The sequence below is a fragment of the Borostomias antarcticus genome (assembly GCF_949987555.1).
Source record: "Borostomias antarcticus genome assembly, chromosome: 5".
Taxonomy (NCBI): Eukaryota; Metazoa; Chordata; class Actinopteri; order Stomiiformes; family Stomiidae; genus Borostomias; species Borostomias antarcticus.
Window position 1 is genome coordinate 29,537,328 of NC_140238.1, and position 22,695 is coordinate 29,560,022.

General features: G+C 52.9%; 1 protein-coding gene across 1 annotated transcript in view; it reads left to right on the forward strand.

Annotated features, from left to right (window-relative positions):
• The window catches only part of cacng2a (calcium channel, voltage-dependent, gamma subunit 2a), a gene marked incomplete at both ends in the record, with an annotated part of 49,541 nt that overhangs the window by 21,098 nt on the left and 5,748 nt on the right, over nucleotides 1–22,695 (forward strand). The window contains one exon of the mRNA XM_084437617.1: nucleotides 11,150–11,233. Coding sequence (XP_084293743.1) covers nucleotides 11,150–11,233 — 84 coding nt within the window. The remainder of the gene's footprint in view (nucleotides 1–11,149; nucleotides 11,234–22,695) is intronic.

Sequence of the window (22,695 nt, forward strand, 5' to 3'; positions counted from 1 at the left end):
CACATCGTCTTCACCACATCACTTTTATAGGATGTGATGTAATTGAGCTATTTGCAGTTGATGATGACGTATTGGCCCATTTGTTGTCGGTGAAGGATTGAATAGCAAATATCATAGCGTGCGGCAGACCCATTTACAGTACATTTTGACTACACTAGTTCCCCGCCCCCAGAAAGAGGTCACAGCCTGTCTGGCGTATGGGACATTCAGTGGCCTAATAGCCACAGAGCTCATACAGAAAAGAGAAAACGTAATGTTGGAGGAACGGCTCTCCAATTCCATCCCATCCCATCCCCTAGTGAGGCTTGGCACCCCAACCTAAAGACATCTACAGTAACAACGTCAACAGCAACGACCAATCGACACAATTTGTTCAGCAGCGATGGCCCGGTCAGCCAGCGTGGTTTGGCTCCAGGTGCGGTGTGGGGATAACCTGATACTGGTGTTGTGGCTGGCAGCCGCTCGACTGAAGAGAGAAGACAGGTCGGGGGGGGGGGGAGGCTTTCTGGACTGTGCTGACCGACAGGGATGTTCTGGAGGGCTCTGGACACTGCTTGGTGGGACGCAGGAGCCCTGCAACCAGATGGCCCAAATGTTCTATTCAAATGTATAGACAAGCAGCGTGCGAGAGTTGTGTGATGTGTGAGGTGTGTGTGCGTGTGTGTGTGTGTGCTGAACATACAGGGAGAGTGAGCCCAAAGCAGTGCGGTGATTCACCCTGTCTCTGTTCTCCCCCTGCACTGAGTCAATGAGCCCCCATTCCTGTCACAAAATACTGTGGATGGACACACACACACACACACACACACACACCAGCACCCATGTAGAGATGTGTGGCAACATACACATTATTTCAGACAAAGTGTGTCTAAACGAATGCATGTTAAGCTTGTTGTCTAGCTAGTAGTGCGACTGTAGTAATGTCATCAGCAGACTATTCTGTAGGAAGAACTCTGGGATGTAACTACAGTCTGAACCCACACTTCCTGCCTAACTTCCTCCTTTCATGTGACTGCTCTCTCCCTCTCTCTCTCTCTCTCTCTCTCTCTCTCTCTCTCTCTCAAATCATGCTTTTTTGGCAGGAATGTTCAATTTAAACAATGTTGCCAAAGTGGTTCACAGCAAAAGGAGAAAAAAATACAATTATGAGCACAGATAGGATGGAGGACAAATGCTATCATAAATCAACACTAATGCAATTAATATAATCATGTAAGAAAAGATACTGTGCCTCTCTCTCTCTCTCTCTCTCTCTCTCTCTCTCCCTCTCTCTAAACTTGCTCTGCTCTCACCTCTCCTGTGTCACTACATCATTCTCTCCACACCTCTGCCTCTCTCTCTCTCTCTCTCTCTCTCTCTCTCTCTCTCTCTCTCTCTGGGTCACTGCTCATACAGTAATCTTTATAATCTAACGAAACAGCTGCATCGACCGTCGTTGATTTGCGATCCGTTCTAGTCTCCAGTAAAAGAAACCCCCTGGATCCACGCTGAAGTGTTCTCGCCGTTATTAATGGCGGCTGGAAATCCAATTGATTTAAATACGAGAGCGGAGCACTGGCGAGATCAATGGGCAGCTGTTTTAAGGGTGAATTTATGACGCTCAGCCACTGTCCCAGCGTGCACGCCGTGCAGAATTTGCGCTGATAGCATGAGCTCACATCCACGGCCGTGATGTAAATCTTAGGATGGGGGGCGGGGGGGTGGGGGTGTCGGAGGGGTCAGATCGTTTAGGTTTTCATCATAGCACATGAGCGCCGGCTACAACTTCATCACCGCCGGCGCGGAGAGGGGCGGATGCTCTCGTCTGCTGTGGCATGCGCTGATACGGCCTGGTTAGTGAACGAGACCGCCGAGATCCTAGGACTTGTGCGTGTGTGTGTGTGTGTGTGTGTGTGTGGGTGTGTGTGTCCTGAGACCATTCTCAATACGAGCCAGATTCAAAGTTGAACCGGAAACAAAATCGCTCCATATCCCCCCCCCCCCCACACACACACACACACACACCGTAATCCATCGGTTTCTACAGGAGGCTGCCTTGAAAATTGACTTCATCTCATCAATACCGTACCGTTCTGCTTATCGCTGCCCACGTGGAGGACGAGGCTCGGTCCGCGCGCAGCCGGCGTTTCGTACCGCAAATATCTCCTAACGAGACGAGAGAGGCCGGCGTGCCGTAACGGCGCAGCCCGGGACGAGCCCCTCACAGCCCATTAAGTCTGGGAGGAGTCTGGCCTGGGAGGGTTGGAGCTCTGTGCTGCTGCTCAGTCATCCGGATGGAGGAGGAGGACGGGGTGTTTGGGTCCTGTGGCGGAGCGCGGGGGGGCAGGGGGGGGTAGGCCTCACGGTGGTGCTCAGCCTGGTCCCGGATGGGGGGGGGGGGCGTGGGGGGGTGGGGAGGGGCGTCTCCCGTCCTCTGACACAGATACGCGCCTGGGACCGGGGGCGAGAGTGGAGGAACAGGACACTGCGATCCACGGATCCTCTCCCTCGACTGCCGTTTTTAGAACGCACTCAGTCCCCATTGGGTCTTTGCTCTCCTCTTCTTACTCCTAGTCCCCCCTTTCTCTCTCTCTCTCTCTCTCTCTCTCTCTCTCCTCTCTCTCCTTCTCTCGCTCCCTCTTTCTTCCTCACAACTCCCTGCTCTTGTGTTGAAGGTGAGACGAATCGGGGACGACCCAAAAAAAGTCTTAACTGGGATAAAGGCATTGGTCGGATTTAGACGCCGCTCCTGTATAGGTTTCCGGAAAAAAACGAAAGAGAAGAATGTGATTTGCACGCCGGTGTGCTCTAGCGTAGACCTTAAATATGATATGTGAATCAAAAATGAAAAGAAACATTACGTATCACTCCGCCTATTCTGCCCGCACCGTTCGATGCTGAGACCTGCGTCCTATCTTGTCTTCATACCCAGATAGCAAGCGGATGTGTAATGATTCTGGGCCATATATGGGCCGGAACTAAGCCACAAGGGCCAGATCTGGCCTGTATATGGCCCAGATCCGCTTGCTATCTGGGTAGAGAGTACGCTGCTGTACTGTAGTTGAAACGGAGCTGATCACGTGATTGGACCTGGCAGAGAGTGAATGAGTGGTTGCTGTTCCCGGTACGAGGTGTGTTACTTGGCCTGTGTTCTGGGAATGTCCGTCCCTGTCGGTGCCAGCGCTGAGGGACACTTCTGAGAACTGGACGGTTCCTCTCTCTCCCTGTCTGACCAGAAGGCGATGATGACGCACTCTGCCCAGACACCTGTGACTCATGGGCTCGCTGTTACCGAACCGGTGAAATACGCTCCTCCTGGCGCTCGTCACCTCGCTTTCCCAAAAGTGTCCAGATTCTCAGCTTGAGTTGTGGAGTCCCCCCCCCCCCGGTCGGGAGGAAGTCCCGCCCCCCTCCCTCGCCCTCTCCCTCCCTCCCCGTCACCTCATAGCACCTCCTCCTCCTGTCTTCTCACAGTGCCTCCTGCTGGCTCCTCACAGCGCCCCCCCTGGGAGATCACAGCACCGCCTGGGCGTCCAGCTGCCTTCCAGGAGGTCTTGTCCTGGTTCATCTGACTCTAGCGCAGTATAGGGAGAGGGCCTTTAGATGAGAGACGGACAGACAGAGAGAGAGAGAGAGAGAGAGAGAGAGGGGGCGGGGAGAAAGAGGGAGGGGGGGGGGAAGGGGGCAAACAAGAAAAAGGTTGTGAGACTATAAATAAAGACAGCATTTTGTGTCAGTTGAGAGCTGAGAGAAGAACAGAGTAAACAGGGCAGAGAGAGAGAGGGAGAGACGGAGAGAGAGACGGAGAGAGAGGGAGGTAGGGGGTGATGGAGAGGGTCTGGACCCCCTGCAGAGTGTGGGCACTGTTGGCAGTGGATCACAGGATTTCTCTCCTATCCTCCCTGCTCTCCCTCCATCAACACATCACCACAGTGATGAACACACACACGCGCACACACACACCTGCACACACACACACACACACACAGACTGGCAGACAGCACCCCGCCCCAGGCCCCAGTAGGAAGGCAGCTACGGTGACACCATTTTACATCAGAAACACAGGATGTTCCACGGCCAAGAGAATGGATTTCTTAAAAACAGAAAGGGTCATGGGTAGTCCGCCTGAGGACTGCTCCGTCTCTCGGATCAACATCAGCTGGCTCACCTCCTCCTCCTACTACTGTAGCGTGTTTGCAACCTGCTAGAACAGAGCCTACAGGACACAGCTTCATCCCACTGGAATATTCTCCTTTTCTCCCCCTCCATCTGTCTACCATGCCTGGCACACACACTCACACACACACACACACACACACACACACGCTAATCCCCTCTCACACACCTGAGTTACCAAAGGGCATGAACAGTGGTTGCTCAGCCTTAGATGCCCCCTCTAAACATTAGTGATGCTTTGTGTGTGTGTGTGTGTGTGTGTGTGTGTGTGTGTGCGCGCGCTCATACGCACGCGTGACGCCGCACCAGGGCTCGCACCTTGGTGGGGTCATTATTAAGATGAATACGGTGATTATAAGGATGAATAAAGTGTGATTATGAAGATGAATCAGACGATTAAGGCCGTTGTCCCTGCCGCTAGGGCGGCCGTTCATTACAGAGGCCATGTTGGCGTGCTCAACGCCACATTAACCCCTATACCTGGCCATACATGGGGCTCACACACACACCTAGACACACACACACACACACACACTGGTTTGGGGATGGCCACCGCCGGTAAATGATCAGTGTAAATCGCTGCGGTTTAATCCAGCCATGTAATTTATCCTGGTTTGGCTGTTGGGGAACATACTGGTGGATAATCCGGCGTGCTGGTGGATTATACTGGCTTTACCGGTCTTCGCTCGGGTTAACTGGATAATGCGACTGGAGGTCTGGCGCGCATGAGGAGACCGGGTTCTACGAAGCCTCAGCGGGGGGTGGGTGGGGGTGGGGGTGGGGGAGGGGGGTGAAAGACAACATCAGCCCCTACGAGCAGCTCCGCCCGTGTGATCGTCTTCAAGCGCACGCCGTTGCATGGCAACCCGCACACCAGGACTCATACCCCCCCCCCCCCCCCCCCTCATACCGACTGGTTCTGATGTCCACATGCCACAATGGCTGTCGCAGGGGGACAGAAGTGGGGGGGGGGGGGGTGCTGGGGGAGGTGTGTGTGTGTATGTGTTGGGGGTGTGTGTGTGTGTGTGTGTGTGTGTGTTGGGGGGCTGGGGGAGGTGTGGGAGGGGGGGCTGGGGAGGTGTGTGTGTGGGGGGGGTTGGGGAGGTGTGTGTGTGGGTTGGGGACTGGGGGAGGTGTGTGTGGGGGGGGGGGGTGTGGTGGGGGGCTGGGGGAGGTGTGTGTGTGTGTGTAGGGTACTGGGAAGGCAGGGGTAGGTGTGTGTGTGTGTGGGGTACTGGGAAGGCAGGGGGAGGTGTGTGTGTGTGTGTAGGGTACTGGGAAGGCAGGGGGAGGTGTGTGTGTGTGTGTATGTGTGTTGGGGGGGGAAGGGGGGGGGCGGTTGGCTGCTGCTGACGCACATAGCGGCTGCCTGAAAACTTTTCAAGAATTCCGCCCACCGGCGAGTCAGAAGTTGGCACTCGGCATGAATCCGGTGCAAAGCCACACTCCCGCTCTCTCTCTCTCTCTCTCTCTCTCGACCTCAAGCAACGCCTCCTACTTGACCCGGGCCCGTTGACCCCCCTCCATCCCTAACGCAACACCCTCCGCGCGTCGATGTCTCATCGCGCCGTCGTCTGCGTCTGTGCAGCGCGCCGCTCGGTTCGATGACCGCCAGGAGGTCTCTGCGTGTGGGCGGCCTCTCCCGCGTGTCCGTCTCCGGCTAGGGGCGCAGGGATTAGCCCGGTCCGCTCCTCTGCTCTCCTCCTCTCTGCTCTGCTCCGCTCCGTACGCGTTTCACTGTCCTCCCCTTGCCTTTTGTCTCCTGCGTTCTCCTCCTCTCCTCCTCCTCTTCTCTCCCCAGACAGCAATCCGATCAGGGCCATATACAGGCCAGATCTGGCACTTGTGGCTTAGTTCCGGCCCATATATGGCCCAGATCCGCTTGCTATCTGGGTCCAATGTGTCGATATCCTCTCCTCACCTCTGCGAACCGCGCGGATGACAGAACGCTCTTACCAAACTCTTTTACTCATAATAGCAGATGCATACTCTTATGCAAAAGCATGCATACGTACAGTTCATGTTTAGGGTGTTGTATAGAATAGAATAGAATAGAATAGAATAGAATAGAATAGAATAGAATAGAATATACTTTATTGTCCCCTCAGGGAAATTTGTGTTGAACTTGTTTGCTGCACAAATCAACTCTATACATAAAAACAGAGGAGGATAGTATCGTAGTTGTTCCAGTGCATGTGTAACCCATGTAACCCATCGTTTCGGGAAGGCCCTGGGTGGGATCCTGTCCTCGACCCAGCCACCGTTTTAACCAGCTGTGCGGGGGGGGACTGGGGGAGTGAGTTTAACCAGCGGGTCGCTACCCACCCGGGACCCCCGAGGACTCGGTCTCACTCCGTTACCCACGGTGCAGACATTGTCAAGGATGAGGCGCAGCGACACAGTGCTGTAACAGGAACGGTAATTACGGATTTGAAATGAGTTGGAGTAAAGTCGTAAGGAAGAGACGGAGATGGGCTCGGAGGGGGAAGAGGGGTGGGGGTTTTATTTCTTTTTTTGGGGGGTGTTATTAATTGAACGCTCCCAATTATCTGGAATAATCCCTCAGTAATCTTCCTGTGAATGGAAATTGTGTGGAAGAGAAATGCATTGGGAGTCAAAGATTACAATTAAAGTAAAATTCACAATTTACTCTGGCCGTAATCTCGCCCATTGTATCTGGCGGCTTCCTGGGTTTATGGGTCTGGGGAATGTTTCCTTCTCTCAGCTAGGTTTGGGATAGGGTGGTGGGGGGGGGGGGTTGGGGAGGGGGGGGGGGGTTGAGGATGCGGGTGGGGAGGGTTTGGGATGGGGGGTGGAGGGTTGGGGATGGGGGTGGAGGGTTGGGGATGCGGGGGGGGGGGATGGGGATGCGGGGGGGGTGGAGGGTTGGGGATGGGGGGCGGAGGAGGGTTGGGGATGCGGGGGGAGGGTTGGGGATGGGGGGGTTGGAGGGTTGGGGATGCGGGGGGGGGGGGGGGGGGGATGGGGGGGCGTAGAAGCAACAGAGGGAGAGTCAGAGACAGGAGTGCGGCGGCCGACTTAAACCAGCGGTAAATCCACAGCACCGAGGCTTAGAACCCCCTATCTACTGAGGGGAGGATGGGGAGGGAGGAAGAGAGAGAGGAAAAGGAGAAGAAAGTACTTTTCTCACTCCTGCTTGAGGAGATAAGCAGCGGATGGCTTGGTTGTGTTTATAGTCGCTGGCATTTGGAGAAATCCGCGTGTGGATCTTTTTTTTCCCCCAGCTAACCCAAAACCTTCGAGTGATGAATGCAGCCTGTTTCACGTACAGTATCCGCAATATGCGCAGGCTTAATTGGTATAGCCATACGTCCACAGAGGTCGAAGGGATGACGTAGGGATGACGGCATCTCTGTATAGGAGAGTAAACAGCCTGATGATCTCTGAGGCCGGGCGCACGGAATCTCCCTCTGACGCAGCAGTCATGGAGACAGAGGCCGTCTCCAGGGACAGAGACGGCATCGACCGGACAAACGTCCTTTAGGGCCCAGACCCAGATCTAGAGCTTCGCTGTGGCGGGCCGCTGTAAATCTACACCAACCCACCCCCTCTGCCCTCTATCCCTTCCCTTCTGTCTCCTCTCCCCTCCTCTTTTCTCTTCTCCTTTCCTCTCCTCTTCTCTCCCCTCCTATTCTCTCCTCTTCTCTCCTCTAATCTCATCTCCTCTTCTCTCATCCCCTCTTCTTTCCTTTCATCTCCTCTCATCTCTCTCGTGTCCTCTCTTCTCCTCTCCTCTTCTCTCATCTCCTCTTCTCTCATCTCCTCTTCTTTTCTCTCCTCTTCTCTTCTCTCCTCTCCTCTTCTCCTCTTCTTCTCCTCTCCTCTCCTCTCCTCTTCTCTTCTCTTATTTTCTCTCCTCTTCTCCTCTCCTCTCCTCTCTTCTCCTCTTCTCTTCTCTTCTCTCCTCTCCTCTTCTCCTCTCCTCTCCTCTTCTCTTCTCTTCTCTTCTCTTCTCTTCTCTTCTCCTCTCCTCTCCTCCCTCCTCCTCTCTTCTTTTCTTTTCTTTTCTTTTCTTTTCTTTTCTCTTCTCTTCTCTTCTCTTCTCTTCTCTTCTCTTCTCTTCTCTTCTCTTCTCTTCTCTTCTCTCCTCTTCTCTTCTCTTCTCTTCTCCTCTCCTCTCCTCTCCTCTCCTCTCCTCTCCTCTCCTCTCCTCTCCTCTCCTCTCCTCTCAGTGAGGTCTCCAGTAATGAAGTGCTGCGCAGCTGTGAGGGAGCGTGGGAGGCAGAAGGCACATAGCTCATTCCCCACGCTGGGGGCATGTTGGCCGCCGGTCATTCGGGTGATTGAGGAAGTGCAGAGATGACCCCCAGCAGGGAGGCTGGCAGGGCACTCTGATAGGTCAGTCACGGCAGGTGGGCCCCAGTGTCACGCTGCGGCTTTTAATGATAGCAGCTTTAATAAATGATTAGCACATGATTTACACACTGCGCCGAGAGAGCTAGCCACAGCTGCTGTACCGCAGTGCTTAGATTACCCCAGTGTGATGAGTGTACTGTAGGCCAGGGGCATTTCTAGGACTCAAAGACATAGGGGCTCAGGGAAAGCTTCAGGGGATAGTTTAGAGAGGGGAGCTCACGCTAACTAGCTAGCTGAGCCTTCGCCAACCTGCGTCAACAGCAACAAACTTGACTTCCACCTCCTTTAGCCTCGCCTGATCATTGCCTGAATCCCTTTTCTTCTTGAAAAAGCTTCTTTTATCCATCTTGCCAAGATAACGGAACCACCAACAAAGATAAGTCAAGTCCTCTAACCAGTGCACTCTCTCTCTCTCTCTCTCTTTCTCTCTCGCGCCAACTGTCACTCAAAATACGCGCGTGCCAAGTAGTGAACAGCAGTGTTCTCGACCCAAAATCTACACTGTTTGTGTATGATATTATTTTCGAGGTCATGATCGGAATAACAGATTCATATATATAGCCCCAAATTTATTTTGGAGGTAACAGGGCCACTCTTCCCACAGACTCCCCTCTGCGAACATGGGCCTTCCACACCCCTGAGCTGCTGACCGCACCTCTCTGTCCAGCTACGGCTCGCCCAGGCCTGGCTATCGCTCTGAACGGCCAGATAGGTCCGTCCGTCCTCTAAAATCCCCTGCCCTCCTTTCATACTCCTGTGCGGTCTCCAAAATGAAAATGCCGTTATAAAACATTTACCAGCGAGCTGAGTTTACATGTCTTACAAGAAAAGGACCGTTTGGAGCAGTTAAGTGTCACATCAATCTGCCAGCCCACTAATTTAAGTCGTTCCCCCCCAATACGCCTCTCTCCGCCCACAGCTGCTGTTATGAATTGCATAACTGCGGAGGGGACAGCCAGCTGCAAAGCGAGTCTACCCCGAGACGCCGATGTTGTTGTTGTTGTTGTGAAGACACATGTGACGCTCTGTGGGGCTGCTGCTGCTATAACACGTTTGTTCAGACGTCTCCGCTGGGAGAACGCTGACTAGCCAGACGTAAACAAAAGGCCCGTTTTAAACGCGGTCTGTTTCGAGTGAGGCGCCTGCCCGTTCCCCCTTTATCGTTCCGCGTTCTGGCGGGAAGACGCCTTGTTTCTGAAGAGGTTTCAGAATCGTTTGCGGTGAGCGTCCGGTTCGACGTGGACTTGTTGGACCATCTTCATCCGCCCCGGTCTCACAACCCTGTCTCTGTTCCTTGACCTGTCTCTGTCTCTGTTCCTTGACCTGTCTCTGTCTCTGTTCCTTGACCTGTCTCTGTCTCTGTTCCTTGACCTGTCTCTGTCTCTGTTCCTTGACCTGTCTCTGTCTCTGTTCCTTGACCTGTCTCTGTCGCGGTCTCTCCCATACGTCTGTCCTGCTAATGGCCGCAGAGTCTGTCAATGGAAATCAATGAGTGTTTTTTGATTATGGGCCAAAGCTGAGGAAGGTGAGGGAGAGGAGTGGACACACACACACACACACACACACAGTCAGCACTTTGTAATCTTTCCACTGAAGGTGAGCGTGTGAGGTTCCCACACTCACCAGCCTCCATCGCTGCAGCCCGCTAGCATCCTGCCTCTTCAGACTCTCCGTCAAAACACACTGACACTGGAAACGATCAAAACAAACACACCTCCCGTCAAACAACACACACACACACACACACACACACACACAGACATCCCCCCCCCCCACACACACACACACATCCCTCTCCCAGCCCCACTGTGCACAGGGGGAGGAGCAGCAGTGGGTATGTTTGATAGCTCTCTTCTCAGGCAGCATCCTGTCTCATTTCTGAGCACTCGTCCCCCGGGGAGGGCGGGGGGGTCCTTCCTCCCTCCCCCCCCTCCCTCCGTACGTACGTACATGTGGTCTGTCCGTTCACAGAAGAGCAGCCGTACGCGCCACACTCGTCCGCCCCCCCCCCCCAGACCTCCCCGCAAACACCTGTTGGTTCAATTAGGGGGAGACCGAAGGGAGAAGGAGATTAGATGAGACGGGGGGCTCTGGTCCAATGGCACGCCCCTGCCGTCTGCCGCCTCTGTAATGGCCGCCGTCTGGCACGGGGACGCCTCCTCCCTCGTGTGATCTTGGGGACAGGGGGCGGGAGGGAGGGTCGGGAAAACGGACGAGCGCTCGGGGGATGAGGTTACCGTTCGCACAGCAGCTGGGGCCGATACGGGTCTCGCCAGCTGCGCCGGCCCCTCGTTAACAAGCCGCCGCCGCTGTGAAACGCCGAGGCCTCCGTCCCGAGGAGCGTCCTCAGGCTCGCCCGCCCCCCCCCATTCCCCTCCCTCCCGGTGCCGAGGAGAACAGCACAGCCTCCGCCTCTCCTCCTCTCCTCTCCTTCTCTTCATCATCTTGTTTGCAAACAGCGCAATATGTTAGCTGCATATGTACACAGACTGTGGCTGTTATGTGTGAGCTGTGCGAGAAGCAGCTGCGTGGCTTTTCGCTTTTGTTGTGTTGTTTCCTCTCGTCTGTGACCACTTGTCTGATCGCGTGCGTCTGTTTTCTCTCGTCTCTCCAATAGGAAACTACAAAGGGATGTGTAAACAGATAGATCACTTTCCGGAGGACACGGATTACGAAGCAGACCCCTCGGAGTACTTCTTACGTGAGTTTTTCCATCTCTCCTCCCCTCCTCCTCCTCCCTCCTCCTCTTCTCTCCACTCCTCTCACAGCTTTCATCTTTCAACAAACATTTCTCAACACCTCTAAGCGTTGTTTTCTTATCTTGGGGAACGGCTACATGCTTAACACGAGGGGGGGTTTAAGTCGCAGTAAGACAGGATACACTGAGACGAGACGCCTGCTACTGTCTGTCCCCAGGACCCGCTTGGTGACTTGTGGTGATCAGGCCTTTCAGGCAGTTGCCCTTAAGTTATGGAAATCTCTCCCTTTCTCGTACTCTAGAGTCCTGGGATAATTTTTAAAAAATTATCGTTTGGCTAGCTCTGATATGTCCCCTGCTGTCCCTCGTGAGTTTTAATTTGTCTCCTTATGTTTTATTTTGTGCCTTTTTACCTATTTTATCAATCTGTATTTGCTTTTATTGTTTTATTCTTCTATATTTTACTTGTGTTATTTCATTCTGTATTTGCTTTATTCTACTTGGTTATGTTGCACTTGTCTTAATCGGTATGCGGTTGTTTTAATTTTCTGCCACTATGTTTCGATTTTACTGTAAAGCACCTTGTGATTGTGTATCTTCAAAGGTGCTATATAATTAAACTTTACTTACTTACTTACTTACTTACTTCTTGTTGACTGGAAGCTAGTTCGGACGCCTTCGACGGTCTCAGCGCGGTCTAGCTCCGAGGCTAGACCCGTCCCACTCGGGCGCGGTCGCCGTCGGTCTGTGCCGTCGCGGCTGGCCCCCAACGCTGCCGAGCGCCCGCTCTGGTTTTCACCGCCACTGCGGCGGCTCGTGTGGAACCTACAGTAGCGTGCGGTGTCCCGGTCGTAAACACAGCCCATTGATTTCTGCTCTCCTTTCATCCGTGAGAGTAAGATATGAGGAGTGTCGGGCAGGCTGTGCTAATGCTAAAATCACAACGATGATGGGACTACTGACTACGCCCTCCAGATCCATGTACTGCATCTGGACATACAGCACTGATAGCAAGCGGATGTGTAATGATTCTGGGCCATATATGGGCCGGAACTAAGCCACAAGGGCCAGATCTGGCCTGTATATGGCCCAGATCCGCTTGCTATCTGTAGAACGTTTCATTGATAATACTATTCCCATACCATTGATAAACTATGAGGGCTTTTTCTTTGAGCCTGTCACTACGCGTGTGCTCTACACTGTAATGTTAACATGCACATTTCCACCCAGTGTCCACACATACAGTAGGACCCACGGAGTCTCCCGGTCGTGCCGCCAACCCTGTGCGGCTGTGGCTCAGGAGGTAGATCGGGTCGTCCGATGACCGCAGGGCCCGCCCCAAAATGCCCCCGATGAGCAGGCGGGTGGGCGCCTTGCGTGGCAGCTGACCGCCACTGGTGTGTGAGTGTGCGTGTGAGCGGGTGAATGAAAGGCCACTCTAAAGCGCTTTGTCCAATAAGGTCGAACCGCGCCGTATAAGTGCAGTCCATTTCCCATAACCCCCCCCCCCCCCCCCCCCCCCTCCCATCCTGGCGATTCCTAAGCGGAGGTCAGAATGTATCCATCAGAATGGATGCTAACCGAGGGCCCACTTACAGGGCTGTGCGCCACGTGCCAGTGCTGGAGATTAAGCCCGGCCAATCAGGCTGTGTTTGACTCGGTGCTCGGAGCGCTTGCCCTTGTCCGTATTGCACCAGAGAGGACGGTTATGATAACAGCTCTAGTGATGATACTAACGATGCCGGAGCCTTAACGAAGGCCGACCCGCGCTAACGAAGAAGGATCGGCCCTAATGAGGCGTCCCTCTTACCGGGGATGACGGAGGTCACTGGGACAGCGTTAGGCTGGGGCCTGTAGACCGTGCACCCACGCGCGTGTGTCTGAGTGTGTGTGTGCGTGCGTGCGTGCGTGTGTGTGTGCGCGAGTCAACCGCCTCCCACTCTGTGATTGGAGAAGAAGGCCGCAGTGCTCCCAGTGGCTTGCCAATTAGGACACTCACATCCATAAATATTTTAGCCTCCTTCTTATATAGGTCAGGCCTCTCTCTATCACTCTCTCTCACTCTGTCTCCGTCTCTTTCTCTCTTTCCTCCTCTCTCTCCACTCCCTTCTTCTTGGTCTGAAGTTGTGACTTTGCCATTTGATTCAGAGCTGTACTGTACACATAATACAGATATTATCTGTATGTCCGTGTGCGAGACTGTCTTTTCCCTTAAGCGTGTGTGCTTGTGTGCGTGCGCAGGTGTGTACTTGCGTGTAAATGCGGCATGAGGTCATGGCAGCCATGGTCCGAGACAACTCCATGTGTCCGGTCATCGCAGAACAGCACCTCCACATATTCTAGCCTATTTCCCTTAACTGGACGCACACCTGGTATTTACATAACCAGAGCCTGCATAGCGGCTTCGGAGGGAGAGGGATCGCCAGCCTCTCACATGCTAGAGGGAGAGGGGGGTGTTACGTAACGGCAGCGATGTCACCTCAGGCAAAAAAGCCACATCAGAGGTGTACACTTGTACAGGGGGGAGGGGGGGGGCGCGCACCAGTGATGTCATCGTGCGGTACAGCATGTGAAGAAGACATTTGAAAGCCACGCTAAAACGTTTGTGTTTTTTTGCCGTTCGCTGCTGACAATAGGACGCGCAGAAGGATGCACACGCAACACTCCCCCACACATGTACCGAGATTGGCAGAAACACGCACACAAACGCACATAGATGTACTGTGCACACACACACACACACACACACACACACATCGGTAGCTAGGCTGCTTTGCGGTAGCGTCAGTAAGTCTGTCTCCTCGCCAGTTCACACATCCACACACAGTTATATAACACAGCCCAGGCACACTAAAGCGCCGGTGGGTTTTTAGATCATGGCGTGTCGGAGCTCCCATCATCCCCTGCTCTACTGGGCGCTAAGCAGCTGAGAGAGGGATGGAGGGAGAGGGAGAGACGAGAAGAAAACGCCCAGTTATGCAAGATACTACTAATACAGGGGGATGTGAAATACTTGTATGCTTTGGATGGCCTTTTATATACGAAGAGAAACACAGAAGGCACAGGCAAGTGTGTGTGTGTGTGTGTGTGTGTGTGTGTGTGTGTGTGTGTGTGTGTGTGTGTGTGTGTGTGTGTGTGTGTGTGTGTGTGTGAGTGTGTGTGTGTGTGTGTGTGTGTGTGAGTGTGTGTGTGTGTGTATGTGTTTGCATGTGTGTGTGTGTGTGTGTGTTTGCATGTGTGTGTGTGTGCGTGTGTGTGCGTGTGTTTACGTGCGTGTGTATGCGTGCGTTTGTCTGTGTCAGTAATGACATTGACACCAACAGCAGCGGTAGTTTGTCACTATCGGAGGATCATAGCCAGTGGCACCCTGGGGGCGTGACTGCAGACTGGACTCTGCTGCCTAAACAGGCTTTGGCCGGATACCCTCGAGTCCCGACGCACGCATCCACTGTACACACCGCCCTCGCTGATGCGTCTCCCGATAAAACCAACGGGTCCGGGTCAGGACACTCTGGGGCCCGGGCAGAGGGCAGCAGGGGTGGGCGGCACTGGGAGGCTGTGAGGATTATTATCGGTTTATTTATCCCAGTGTGGGAGCTTCAGGACCAGCTCCGACGGGGGGCATTGGTCAGCCCGGGTGGGTCATGTTAGGACTTCCAGGGGAGGCCAGGAGCATGGACACACCCACAGGCCCAGAGGCAGCTGGGCCCACGTCACACGACCTAACGAATGTCCTAGTGGGGGGGGGGACAGTCATTAGGGTGAGGCTTCAACAGTGAGTGACGAGGTTGAAGTGAGTCTATTGGACTTCAGTTTAAGGGCTGTTATTTATCTGGCTCTCCACCACGCTTTACAGAAGGGCTGGAGGTTGAGTAAGTAAGTAGGTAAATTTTATTTATAAAGCGCTTTTCTGAGCCACAGTTACAAGGTGCTGTACAATGGAAACTTGAGAAGACAAAGCACAGTGGAATGTTGGTGCTCCAGGCGACACATCTGCAGTCTATCAGCTGATACATAAACACACAGGCCAATAAATGATAAAACAACCATTTTAGTGCCCTGGTTACCCCTCTAACTCTGCGTCTTATTAGCACAGGACAGGAAAGGTGAAAGGATTTAGCAGATGAACGCACACACAGGACAGGACAATTGTCTCCGGGCAAACTGGTTGACTCAACGCGCTTTGCGTGTGCGTGCGTTTGTGTGGGGGCAATCTCATTATGACGTTATGACTGTGATATGACGTTATGCTCGGATGGAGTGGAACATTTAATTCACTGTTCTGTTCCTTTGTTTTCTGTTACACTGACGGTGGTCAGACAGGCAGCAGGAGGTCCACTCTGTCTGGATGTGTGGAGTTCGTCTTTGTTCTTCACAGTGGTGGTCTGGTAGAGCCTCTCTCAGCTCCTCTGACATTGAGCTGGTGTACGCCTGATGCAGCCCCTGAAACAGACCTACAGTATCCTTACAGTACTGTATGTGTAGTAGGGGCTAATATTCTGGTTTTCATACCGCTAAGCTCACAGACTGCATGGGACGCAAAAAGGTTGTTTGTGGGCCCGCTGTGCTAAGCCATGCAAAGTTACATTACATTACAGTCATTTAGCAGATGCTTTTATCCAAAGTGACTTACAGTAATTGCATTTGGCGTAGGTAGTTATTGTACCACTGCTTGCCAGAACTCACAAGTGCATCTCCCTTTCTAAACAAGCGACTAAGAGTGAAATCTAGTGCTAAAGTCAAGGAGCAAGAGCAGCAAGATATAAATATAATAGGTACTTAAGAGAGAGGGGATGGGTAGTAGTTACTTCTTAAAGAGGTGAGTTTTGAGCCTGCGGCGAAAGATGAGTCCTGACGTCAGCGGGCAGTTTGCTCCATCAGGACAGAAATGAGCCATGACCGGATCGGTTGACAACTGGGGTGGTTACAGTAACAGAGCAGCTAGCAGGTGTGTTACAGTAACAGCAGCTAGCAGGTGTGTTACAGTAGCAGAGCAGCTAGCAGGTGTATTGCAGTAACAGAGCAGCTAGCAGGTGTGTTACAGTAACAGAGCAGCTAGCAGGTCTGTTGTAACAGAGCGGCTAGCAGGTGTGTTATAGTAACAGAGCAGCTAGCAGGTGTGTTACAGTGGCAGCGCAGCTAGCAGGTGTGTTACAGTAACAGAGCAGCTAGCAGGTGTGTTACAGTAACAGAGCGGCTAGCAGGTGTGTTACAGTAACAGAGCAGCTAGCAGGTGTGTTACAGTAACAGAGCGGCTAGCAGGTGTGTTAGAGTAACAGAGCGGCTAGCAGGTGTGTTACAGTAACAGAGCGGCTAGCAGGTGTGTTACAGTAACAGAGCAGCTAGCAGGTGTGTTACAGTAACAGAGCGGCTAGCAGGTGTGTTACAGTAACAGAGCGGCTAGCAGGTGTGTTACAGTGGCAGAGCGGCTAGCAGGTGTGTTACAGTAACAGAGCGGCTAGCAGGTGTGTTACAGTGGCAGAGCAGCTAGCAGGTGTATTACAGTAGCAGAGCGGCTAGCAGGTGTGTTACAGTAGTAGCAGAGCAGCTAGCAGGTGTGCTTCAGTAACAGAGCAGCTAGCAGGTGTGTTACGGTAACAGCAGCTAGCAGTTGTGTTACAGTAACAGAGTAGCTAGCATGCTCCTATGCTGTTAGCCTAGCACTGTATGGGGCTTCCTGCTAGTCGGTAGCCTGTGCTAGGATAAGCTAGCAGAGAGCAGGGCACAGTGCCTGTCATGCAGACGGGCAGGCCTGATCTATGGAGACATCAGCAGTGGAGTGGAGGGTAATTACAGTAATTGAAATGTGGTCTGCGGGGGGACCTTTAATTGTCTGTCATGTGAAGTAACTTCAATGTGCAGAGATTCTTTTACACAGTGCTCCAGTGACCCGTCTGCGTGTGTGCGTACGTGCGTGTGTGTCTGTGTGTGTGTGTGTGTGTGTGTGTGTGTGTGTGTGTGTGTGTGTGTGAGGCGTGTGTGGATGTGGGATCTTGCTGTGTGATGTGTTATGTTAATATGACAGCGGTATTAAGTAGGGGCTATGCAGTGCGCCTTTGGAAATGACCGTGTGTGTATGCGAGAGTGGGTACTGTATGTCAGTGTGTGTGTGCGTGCGTGCATGTGCACGTGCGCGTGGGCAGGAGGTGCCGTCCCCAGGCTGTGTGTGACTCCGTTGGGGAGGAATGGAAGCCGGGCTGAGTTGGGGCTGGATTAATAAGCGTTTGTAGTATTAAATCAATGTGCCTGCTAGCCGAGGCACCTGATTAGCATGACCCTGTCCGGCACATCAGCACATTCGGAGCTGGAGGAGGCTGATTAAGAGCCAATGCTAATTTCCTCTCAACGCTGTCAATGAGAAAGAGAGAGAAGAGAAAGCCGAGAGACGAAAGAGAGATATGAGAGGGAGACGGTTCAAAGAGACGCCTTTGTCAAGCGACCTCTTTGCATATTTATTGGTTATGTGCGTGCGCGCCCATATGTTTGTGCGCCCGTGGATGTGTGATGTTTTCTGGGAGATGGGGTGGAGAGATGCTAGGTGCGAACGTCTGTTGTGCGGTTTTTCTACAACGGTGGTCATGACCAGGTTGGAGCTAGCCCACATGTGACGATGATGGTAAATGGACTGCACTTATATAGCGCTTTTATCCAAAGCGCTTTACAATGAAGGCCTCTCATTCACCCATTCACACACACATTCACACACCAATGGCGGCAGCTGCCATGCAAGGCGCTAGCCTGCTCATTGGGAGCAATTTGGGGTTCAGTGTCTTGCCCAAGGACACTTCGACATGCAGTCAGGAGAAGCCGGGATTCGAACCACCGACCCTACGATCATTGGACGACCCGCACTAACCCTGAGCTATACAGCCGCCCCATGATGTGATGGTTTGAAGTATCCGCAGTGATGTGTTTCAAGAGTACAGTGTTCAGCAGTGTTGGGCATTGCTCAGCGGGGCTTGTTGAGAGGAGCAGGGTCGGCGCTTAGGTTAGTGTTCAGGCGTGCCGGTGCTCGGGCGCCAGCCTTTACTGTAGTTGTGCCAATCAACGGTACGCAGCATCCCCTCCTTGGCCCGCTGGCGCTGTGGGCAGGCTGGCACACACACACACACACTGGCACACAGACCAGGCCAGCAGGGCAGGTCAGCACCGACCTGCCTCTACAACCACCCATCCCCCTGTCAGCAGCACCAACAGGGAGACACCAAGCCTGGGTTATGTAGCCTCACGTCACCAGTCTCTCCTCGGGGGAGGAGAGCCTGGTGTCTATTTACTTCACTGCCTTAAGCCCCCGCCCCTTCATCCGGCTCGAGCCTGTAGAGCCCGCCTCCTACTCCCGCTTGCTTTATTTACATCTCTTAGTTCTCCTCGCATCTTCTTTTAGAATTTTCGTCGGTGTTATGCCTGGTGATGCAATCGCGAATGTTATCTACTCGAAACTTCACCATGTGCAGCCTACAGTAAAAACATTACAACAACTGTTCTTCTTCCAGTCCAGACCGGAAGATTATGCGATGAAACAACTTTGAAAGAGACAGGCCCCAGGCTAGGGTTATGAGGGTTAGGGTTACGATAGGTCTGGCTACGCGAGACTATCTCGACACTTTGTTTACGCTGTGCCAGTGCTGGAGCAAGGTCTGGCTAGACTCATTACCGTTCGGGGATAATGGGGAAAACAAATATTGTATTTCTTCTAAACACAATCGTCTTCGGCGGAGCGGTTGCTAGGCTGTTTGTTGTTTCACGTAGTCTGGATTGGCCGACCGCATAAATCAGCGCCACTGATTTGGCAGTAATAAACGAATTACAAGGCTTATCCCCAAAACCTACATCCGTTGAGTCAGACTATAGGGTTAAGATGGTTAGGGTTGGGAGGGTTAGGGTTAGGGGGTTTAGGGTTAAGATGATTAGGGTTTAGGAGGGCTAGGGTTATATGGAGTTATGTTTTATGGTATAGTAATAGTGTACTGATAATACAGTGAGTGGTAACAAAGTGTGCTCATATGTAAGGCATTCAAAGACAGAGCAGAGAGTGGGAGAGGGGGGCTCAGAGACAGGGGGCTGTGACAAGGGGGGGGGGGGGGGATCTTTGTGGTTGTGACCTCGACCCAAATCAAAACGGTGACCTGGCGGCTAATCACAGCGCTCCCGAGCGCAGCCGCGATTAGACCCCCCCATCCCTCCCCTCCCCCCACGCCTTTCATGCGAGCTGCGGCGAGGACTTCTGAAACACAAGACGGTGCCGAGGTCAACGCTGTCGTTAGCCATTAGCGGGGAGGTCAAAGCTTTCATTTGGACGGGGTCGTTGTTTGTTCGGCGCCGCCGTACCGAGACTGACGGTCCGCACGGAGCCGGTGTCCATCCCGGCAGTCATCTCCGACAGAATAACGCCCTCCCGGCTGAGATAATAGGCTTCTGCTGACGCTGGAGGGGAGATAACAGCGGCAGGGGAAGGTATGGTGGAGCGAGGCCGGCTGCTGTGCTGCTGGTTCACACCTGTCAGAACGCCGGACTGCCGCTGTGAGAAGTAAACGGTGAGATGCGAGCGCTAGACGATAGAAACGGTGGGGGCACTGCTTAGATCGGCGCGTGCGCATGGGTTTCCAGTGCCGGTGTGTCCGTGTGTCCGGGAACGTTTCAATGTCCCAGACAAACGGGAGAACTTCCGGTCGTTATATTATAATATAAAATGTGAGGTGTTTGTCGTGGTGATTAAGTGTTTTGTAGCCTATATATGCCATTTAATGTCTATTTCTCATCCGATACGATTAGATGTGTGCTATGTGTTAGGCGCCCATGATTCGCATGCGTCCAGTCCAAAAAGTGGGCCGTTAGGCAGGCTATGTTATGGCTGCTTTGATCTCATAGGCCTATAGCCTACACATTAAAAAATCAATACTCTTTTTATATAGAGAAGGAATCAGAATATGTGGAAATGTAATTTTAGCCTATTTTAATACAATTCAAATTGTGCTTAGAGGGAATTATTTTCACCGGACATTATGACTGGAGGGACCTAAATAGGTCGGACTTCAACAGATTTTCAACAAAAAACAGTAATTACCAGTTAACGGAAACCCTGGCACCCACTCTTGCACACCCCTCACCCTAACCCTAACCTTAACTCTAGTCTTAACCCTAACCTTCCCCCCCCAAAACCCCCCTGAAACCTAACCCTAAACATAACCTTTCTCTCAAAATCCCTAACCCACAACCTAACCATAATTGTAACCCAAGCCCTAAACTCTAACCTTTGACCCTAAAATTAGCCCTAAACTTGTGGGGACCTTCTAAATGTCCCCACAAGTCCCATTTTTCTTGTTTAACTATACTTGTGGGAACATTATGTCCCTACAACATATAGTAATGTTAAAGCACACACACACACACACACACACACACACACACACACACACACATTACATAGTGAGCCAGAGTGCATTCTGGCAGAAGAAATCTCATGCCAGAGCTTTACTGCAATCACCCGGAGCATATAACATATCATGGTGGACCTTCCCTTCTGGAAGTCTTGTGCTCTGTGTGTTGTAGCCCATATCCTCTACACAGCTGAAGCCACTCCCTTTGTCTTCTCCTGCCTCTGTGTGTCAGTCTGTCTGTCAGTGTGTCTATCTGTCCGCTCTCCCCTAGGGTAGCTGCCATCTTAAAACACATGCCTCCAGGCACGATCCAAAATGTCAGTCAGTGTCAGACCCTTGAAAGATAGGGAATGAAGATGTGAATCTGCCTGTATTTGGTAGCGGAAGCTGGGGGGGTTTTCAGGGGAAGTCGCTGGGCTGGAGCTGGAGCTACCTTGACTGCCTTGGGGCATAGTTATCACCCTGTCTCCCTCAGATCTCCACCTCCAGTCCCCTCTCTCTCTCTCTCTCTCTCTCTCTCACATTGAAAAAAATGAAGTGCTCCGAAGAACGCCTGTCTGAATTTCATATATAGTCTATGTGAGCGCTCCACTGACATATCCGATGTCGAGAGTAGAATAGAGGGTATTCTGGCAGAAGGCATCTGCTGGGACTCCAGCCTTTCTTCGGAGGTAGAGCGTTGTTGGCCAAACCCAGGGGGCGCTTGGCACAGCACACTACCGCCTGAACCCGGGGAAAGCGCATTGCATGCTGGGAGGTCACCGTGAAGGTCACTGCATGTTCGAGAGCACGGCTAAGCACGAATGTTAGAATACATAAAGACACACTCGAGGCTAACTGATCCGTCCTTGCACCGATGCAAACTAGTTGGAACTCACCCCATTGTTCACTTGAGTAAATTATTTTATCTTTGGTTAAAAAAAAAAAATCAGTTCATGATGTCAAAACAATTTTTTTGATTAAAAATTTAAAATAAATAAATAATAAATCTTCAAGGAGCACACTGACTCCGGCAAAGTCAAGCTAAATTATTCAACTTGACCATAACGTTAAGTGCGGTTGGCTTGACTTGTCTCTCCGTCTCTGTGTGGGCGTTTTTTTTTTTTGCACGGCCACCTGCGCCTCCTTCCCCAACGCCTCCTCCGAAGTCGGCCTCACCTTGAGAGTCTGCACACTGTAGCGAGGCCACTGTCAACAATCAATACATCTGGCTGGGCCCTTTAACCCTCTTTTGTCTGTGGAAATGAGAGTGATGGATGGGCGCAGGGCGAGGGCCCCCGTGGTAATGTCCCCCTCCACCAGGTAATGTCCTGTGACGGCCCTTGTCGATACCTGCAGTGAGGGCAGGCCTGTAGCCAGCCTTGTGGAGGTGGAGGGGGTAGTTTTTACCCCCAGGGTGGGGGGTGCGGACAGGTTATTTTGATTGGCGGGGCGGACCTTTTGTCTTGAATTCTGGACCTTTGGTCGTGAGGTGGGGTTCGTTCGATCCACCCGATCCACCCCCCCCCCCCCCCCGGCTACGGGCCTGGAGGGTTAACCCTGACTAGGATGGAGGGATGGAGGAGGAGGAGGGGTGGAAGGGATGGAGGAGGAGGAGGGGGGGTGGAAGGGATGGAGGGATGGAGGAGAAGGGGGGGTGGAAGGGATGGAGGGATGGAGGAGGAGGGAGGGTGGAAGGGATGGAGGGATGGAGGAGGAGGAGGAGGGGGGGTGGAAGGGATGGAGGGATGGAGGAGGAGGGGGGGGGTGGAAGGGATGGAGGGATGGAGGAGGAGGGAGGGTGGAAGGGATGGAGGGATGGAGGAGGAGGAGGAGGGTTAACCCTGGCTAGGATGGAGGGATGGAGGAGGAGGGGTGGAAGGGATGGAGGAGGAGGGGGGGGGTGGAAGGGATGGAGGAGAAGGGGGGGTGGAAGGGATGGAGGGATGGAGGAGGAGGGAGGGTGGAAGGGATGGAGGGATGGAGGAGGAGGAGGAGGAGGGGGGGTGGAAGGGATGGAGGGATGGAGGAGGAGGGGGGGTGGAAGGGATGGAGGGATGGAGGAGGAGGGAGGGTGGAAGGGATGGAGGGATGGAGGAGGAGGAGGAG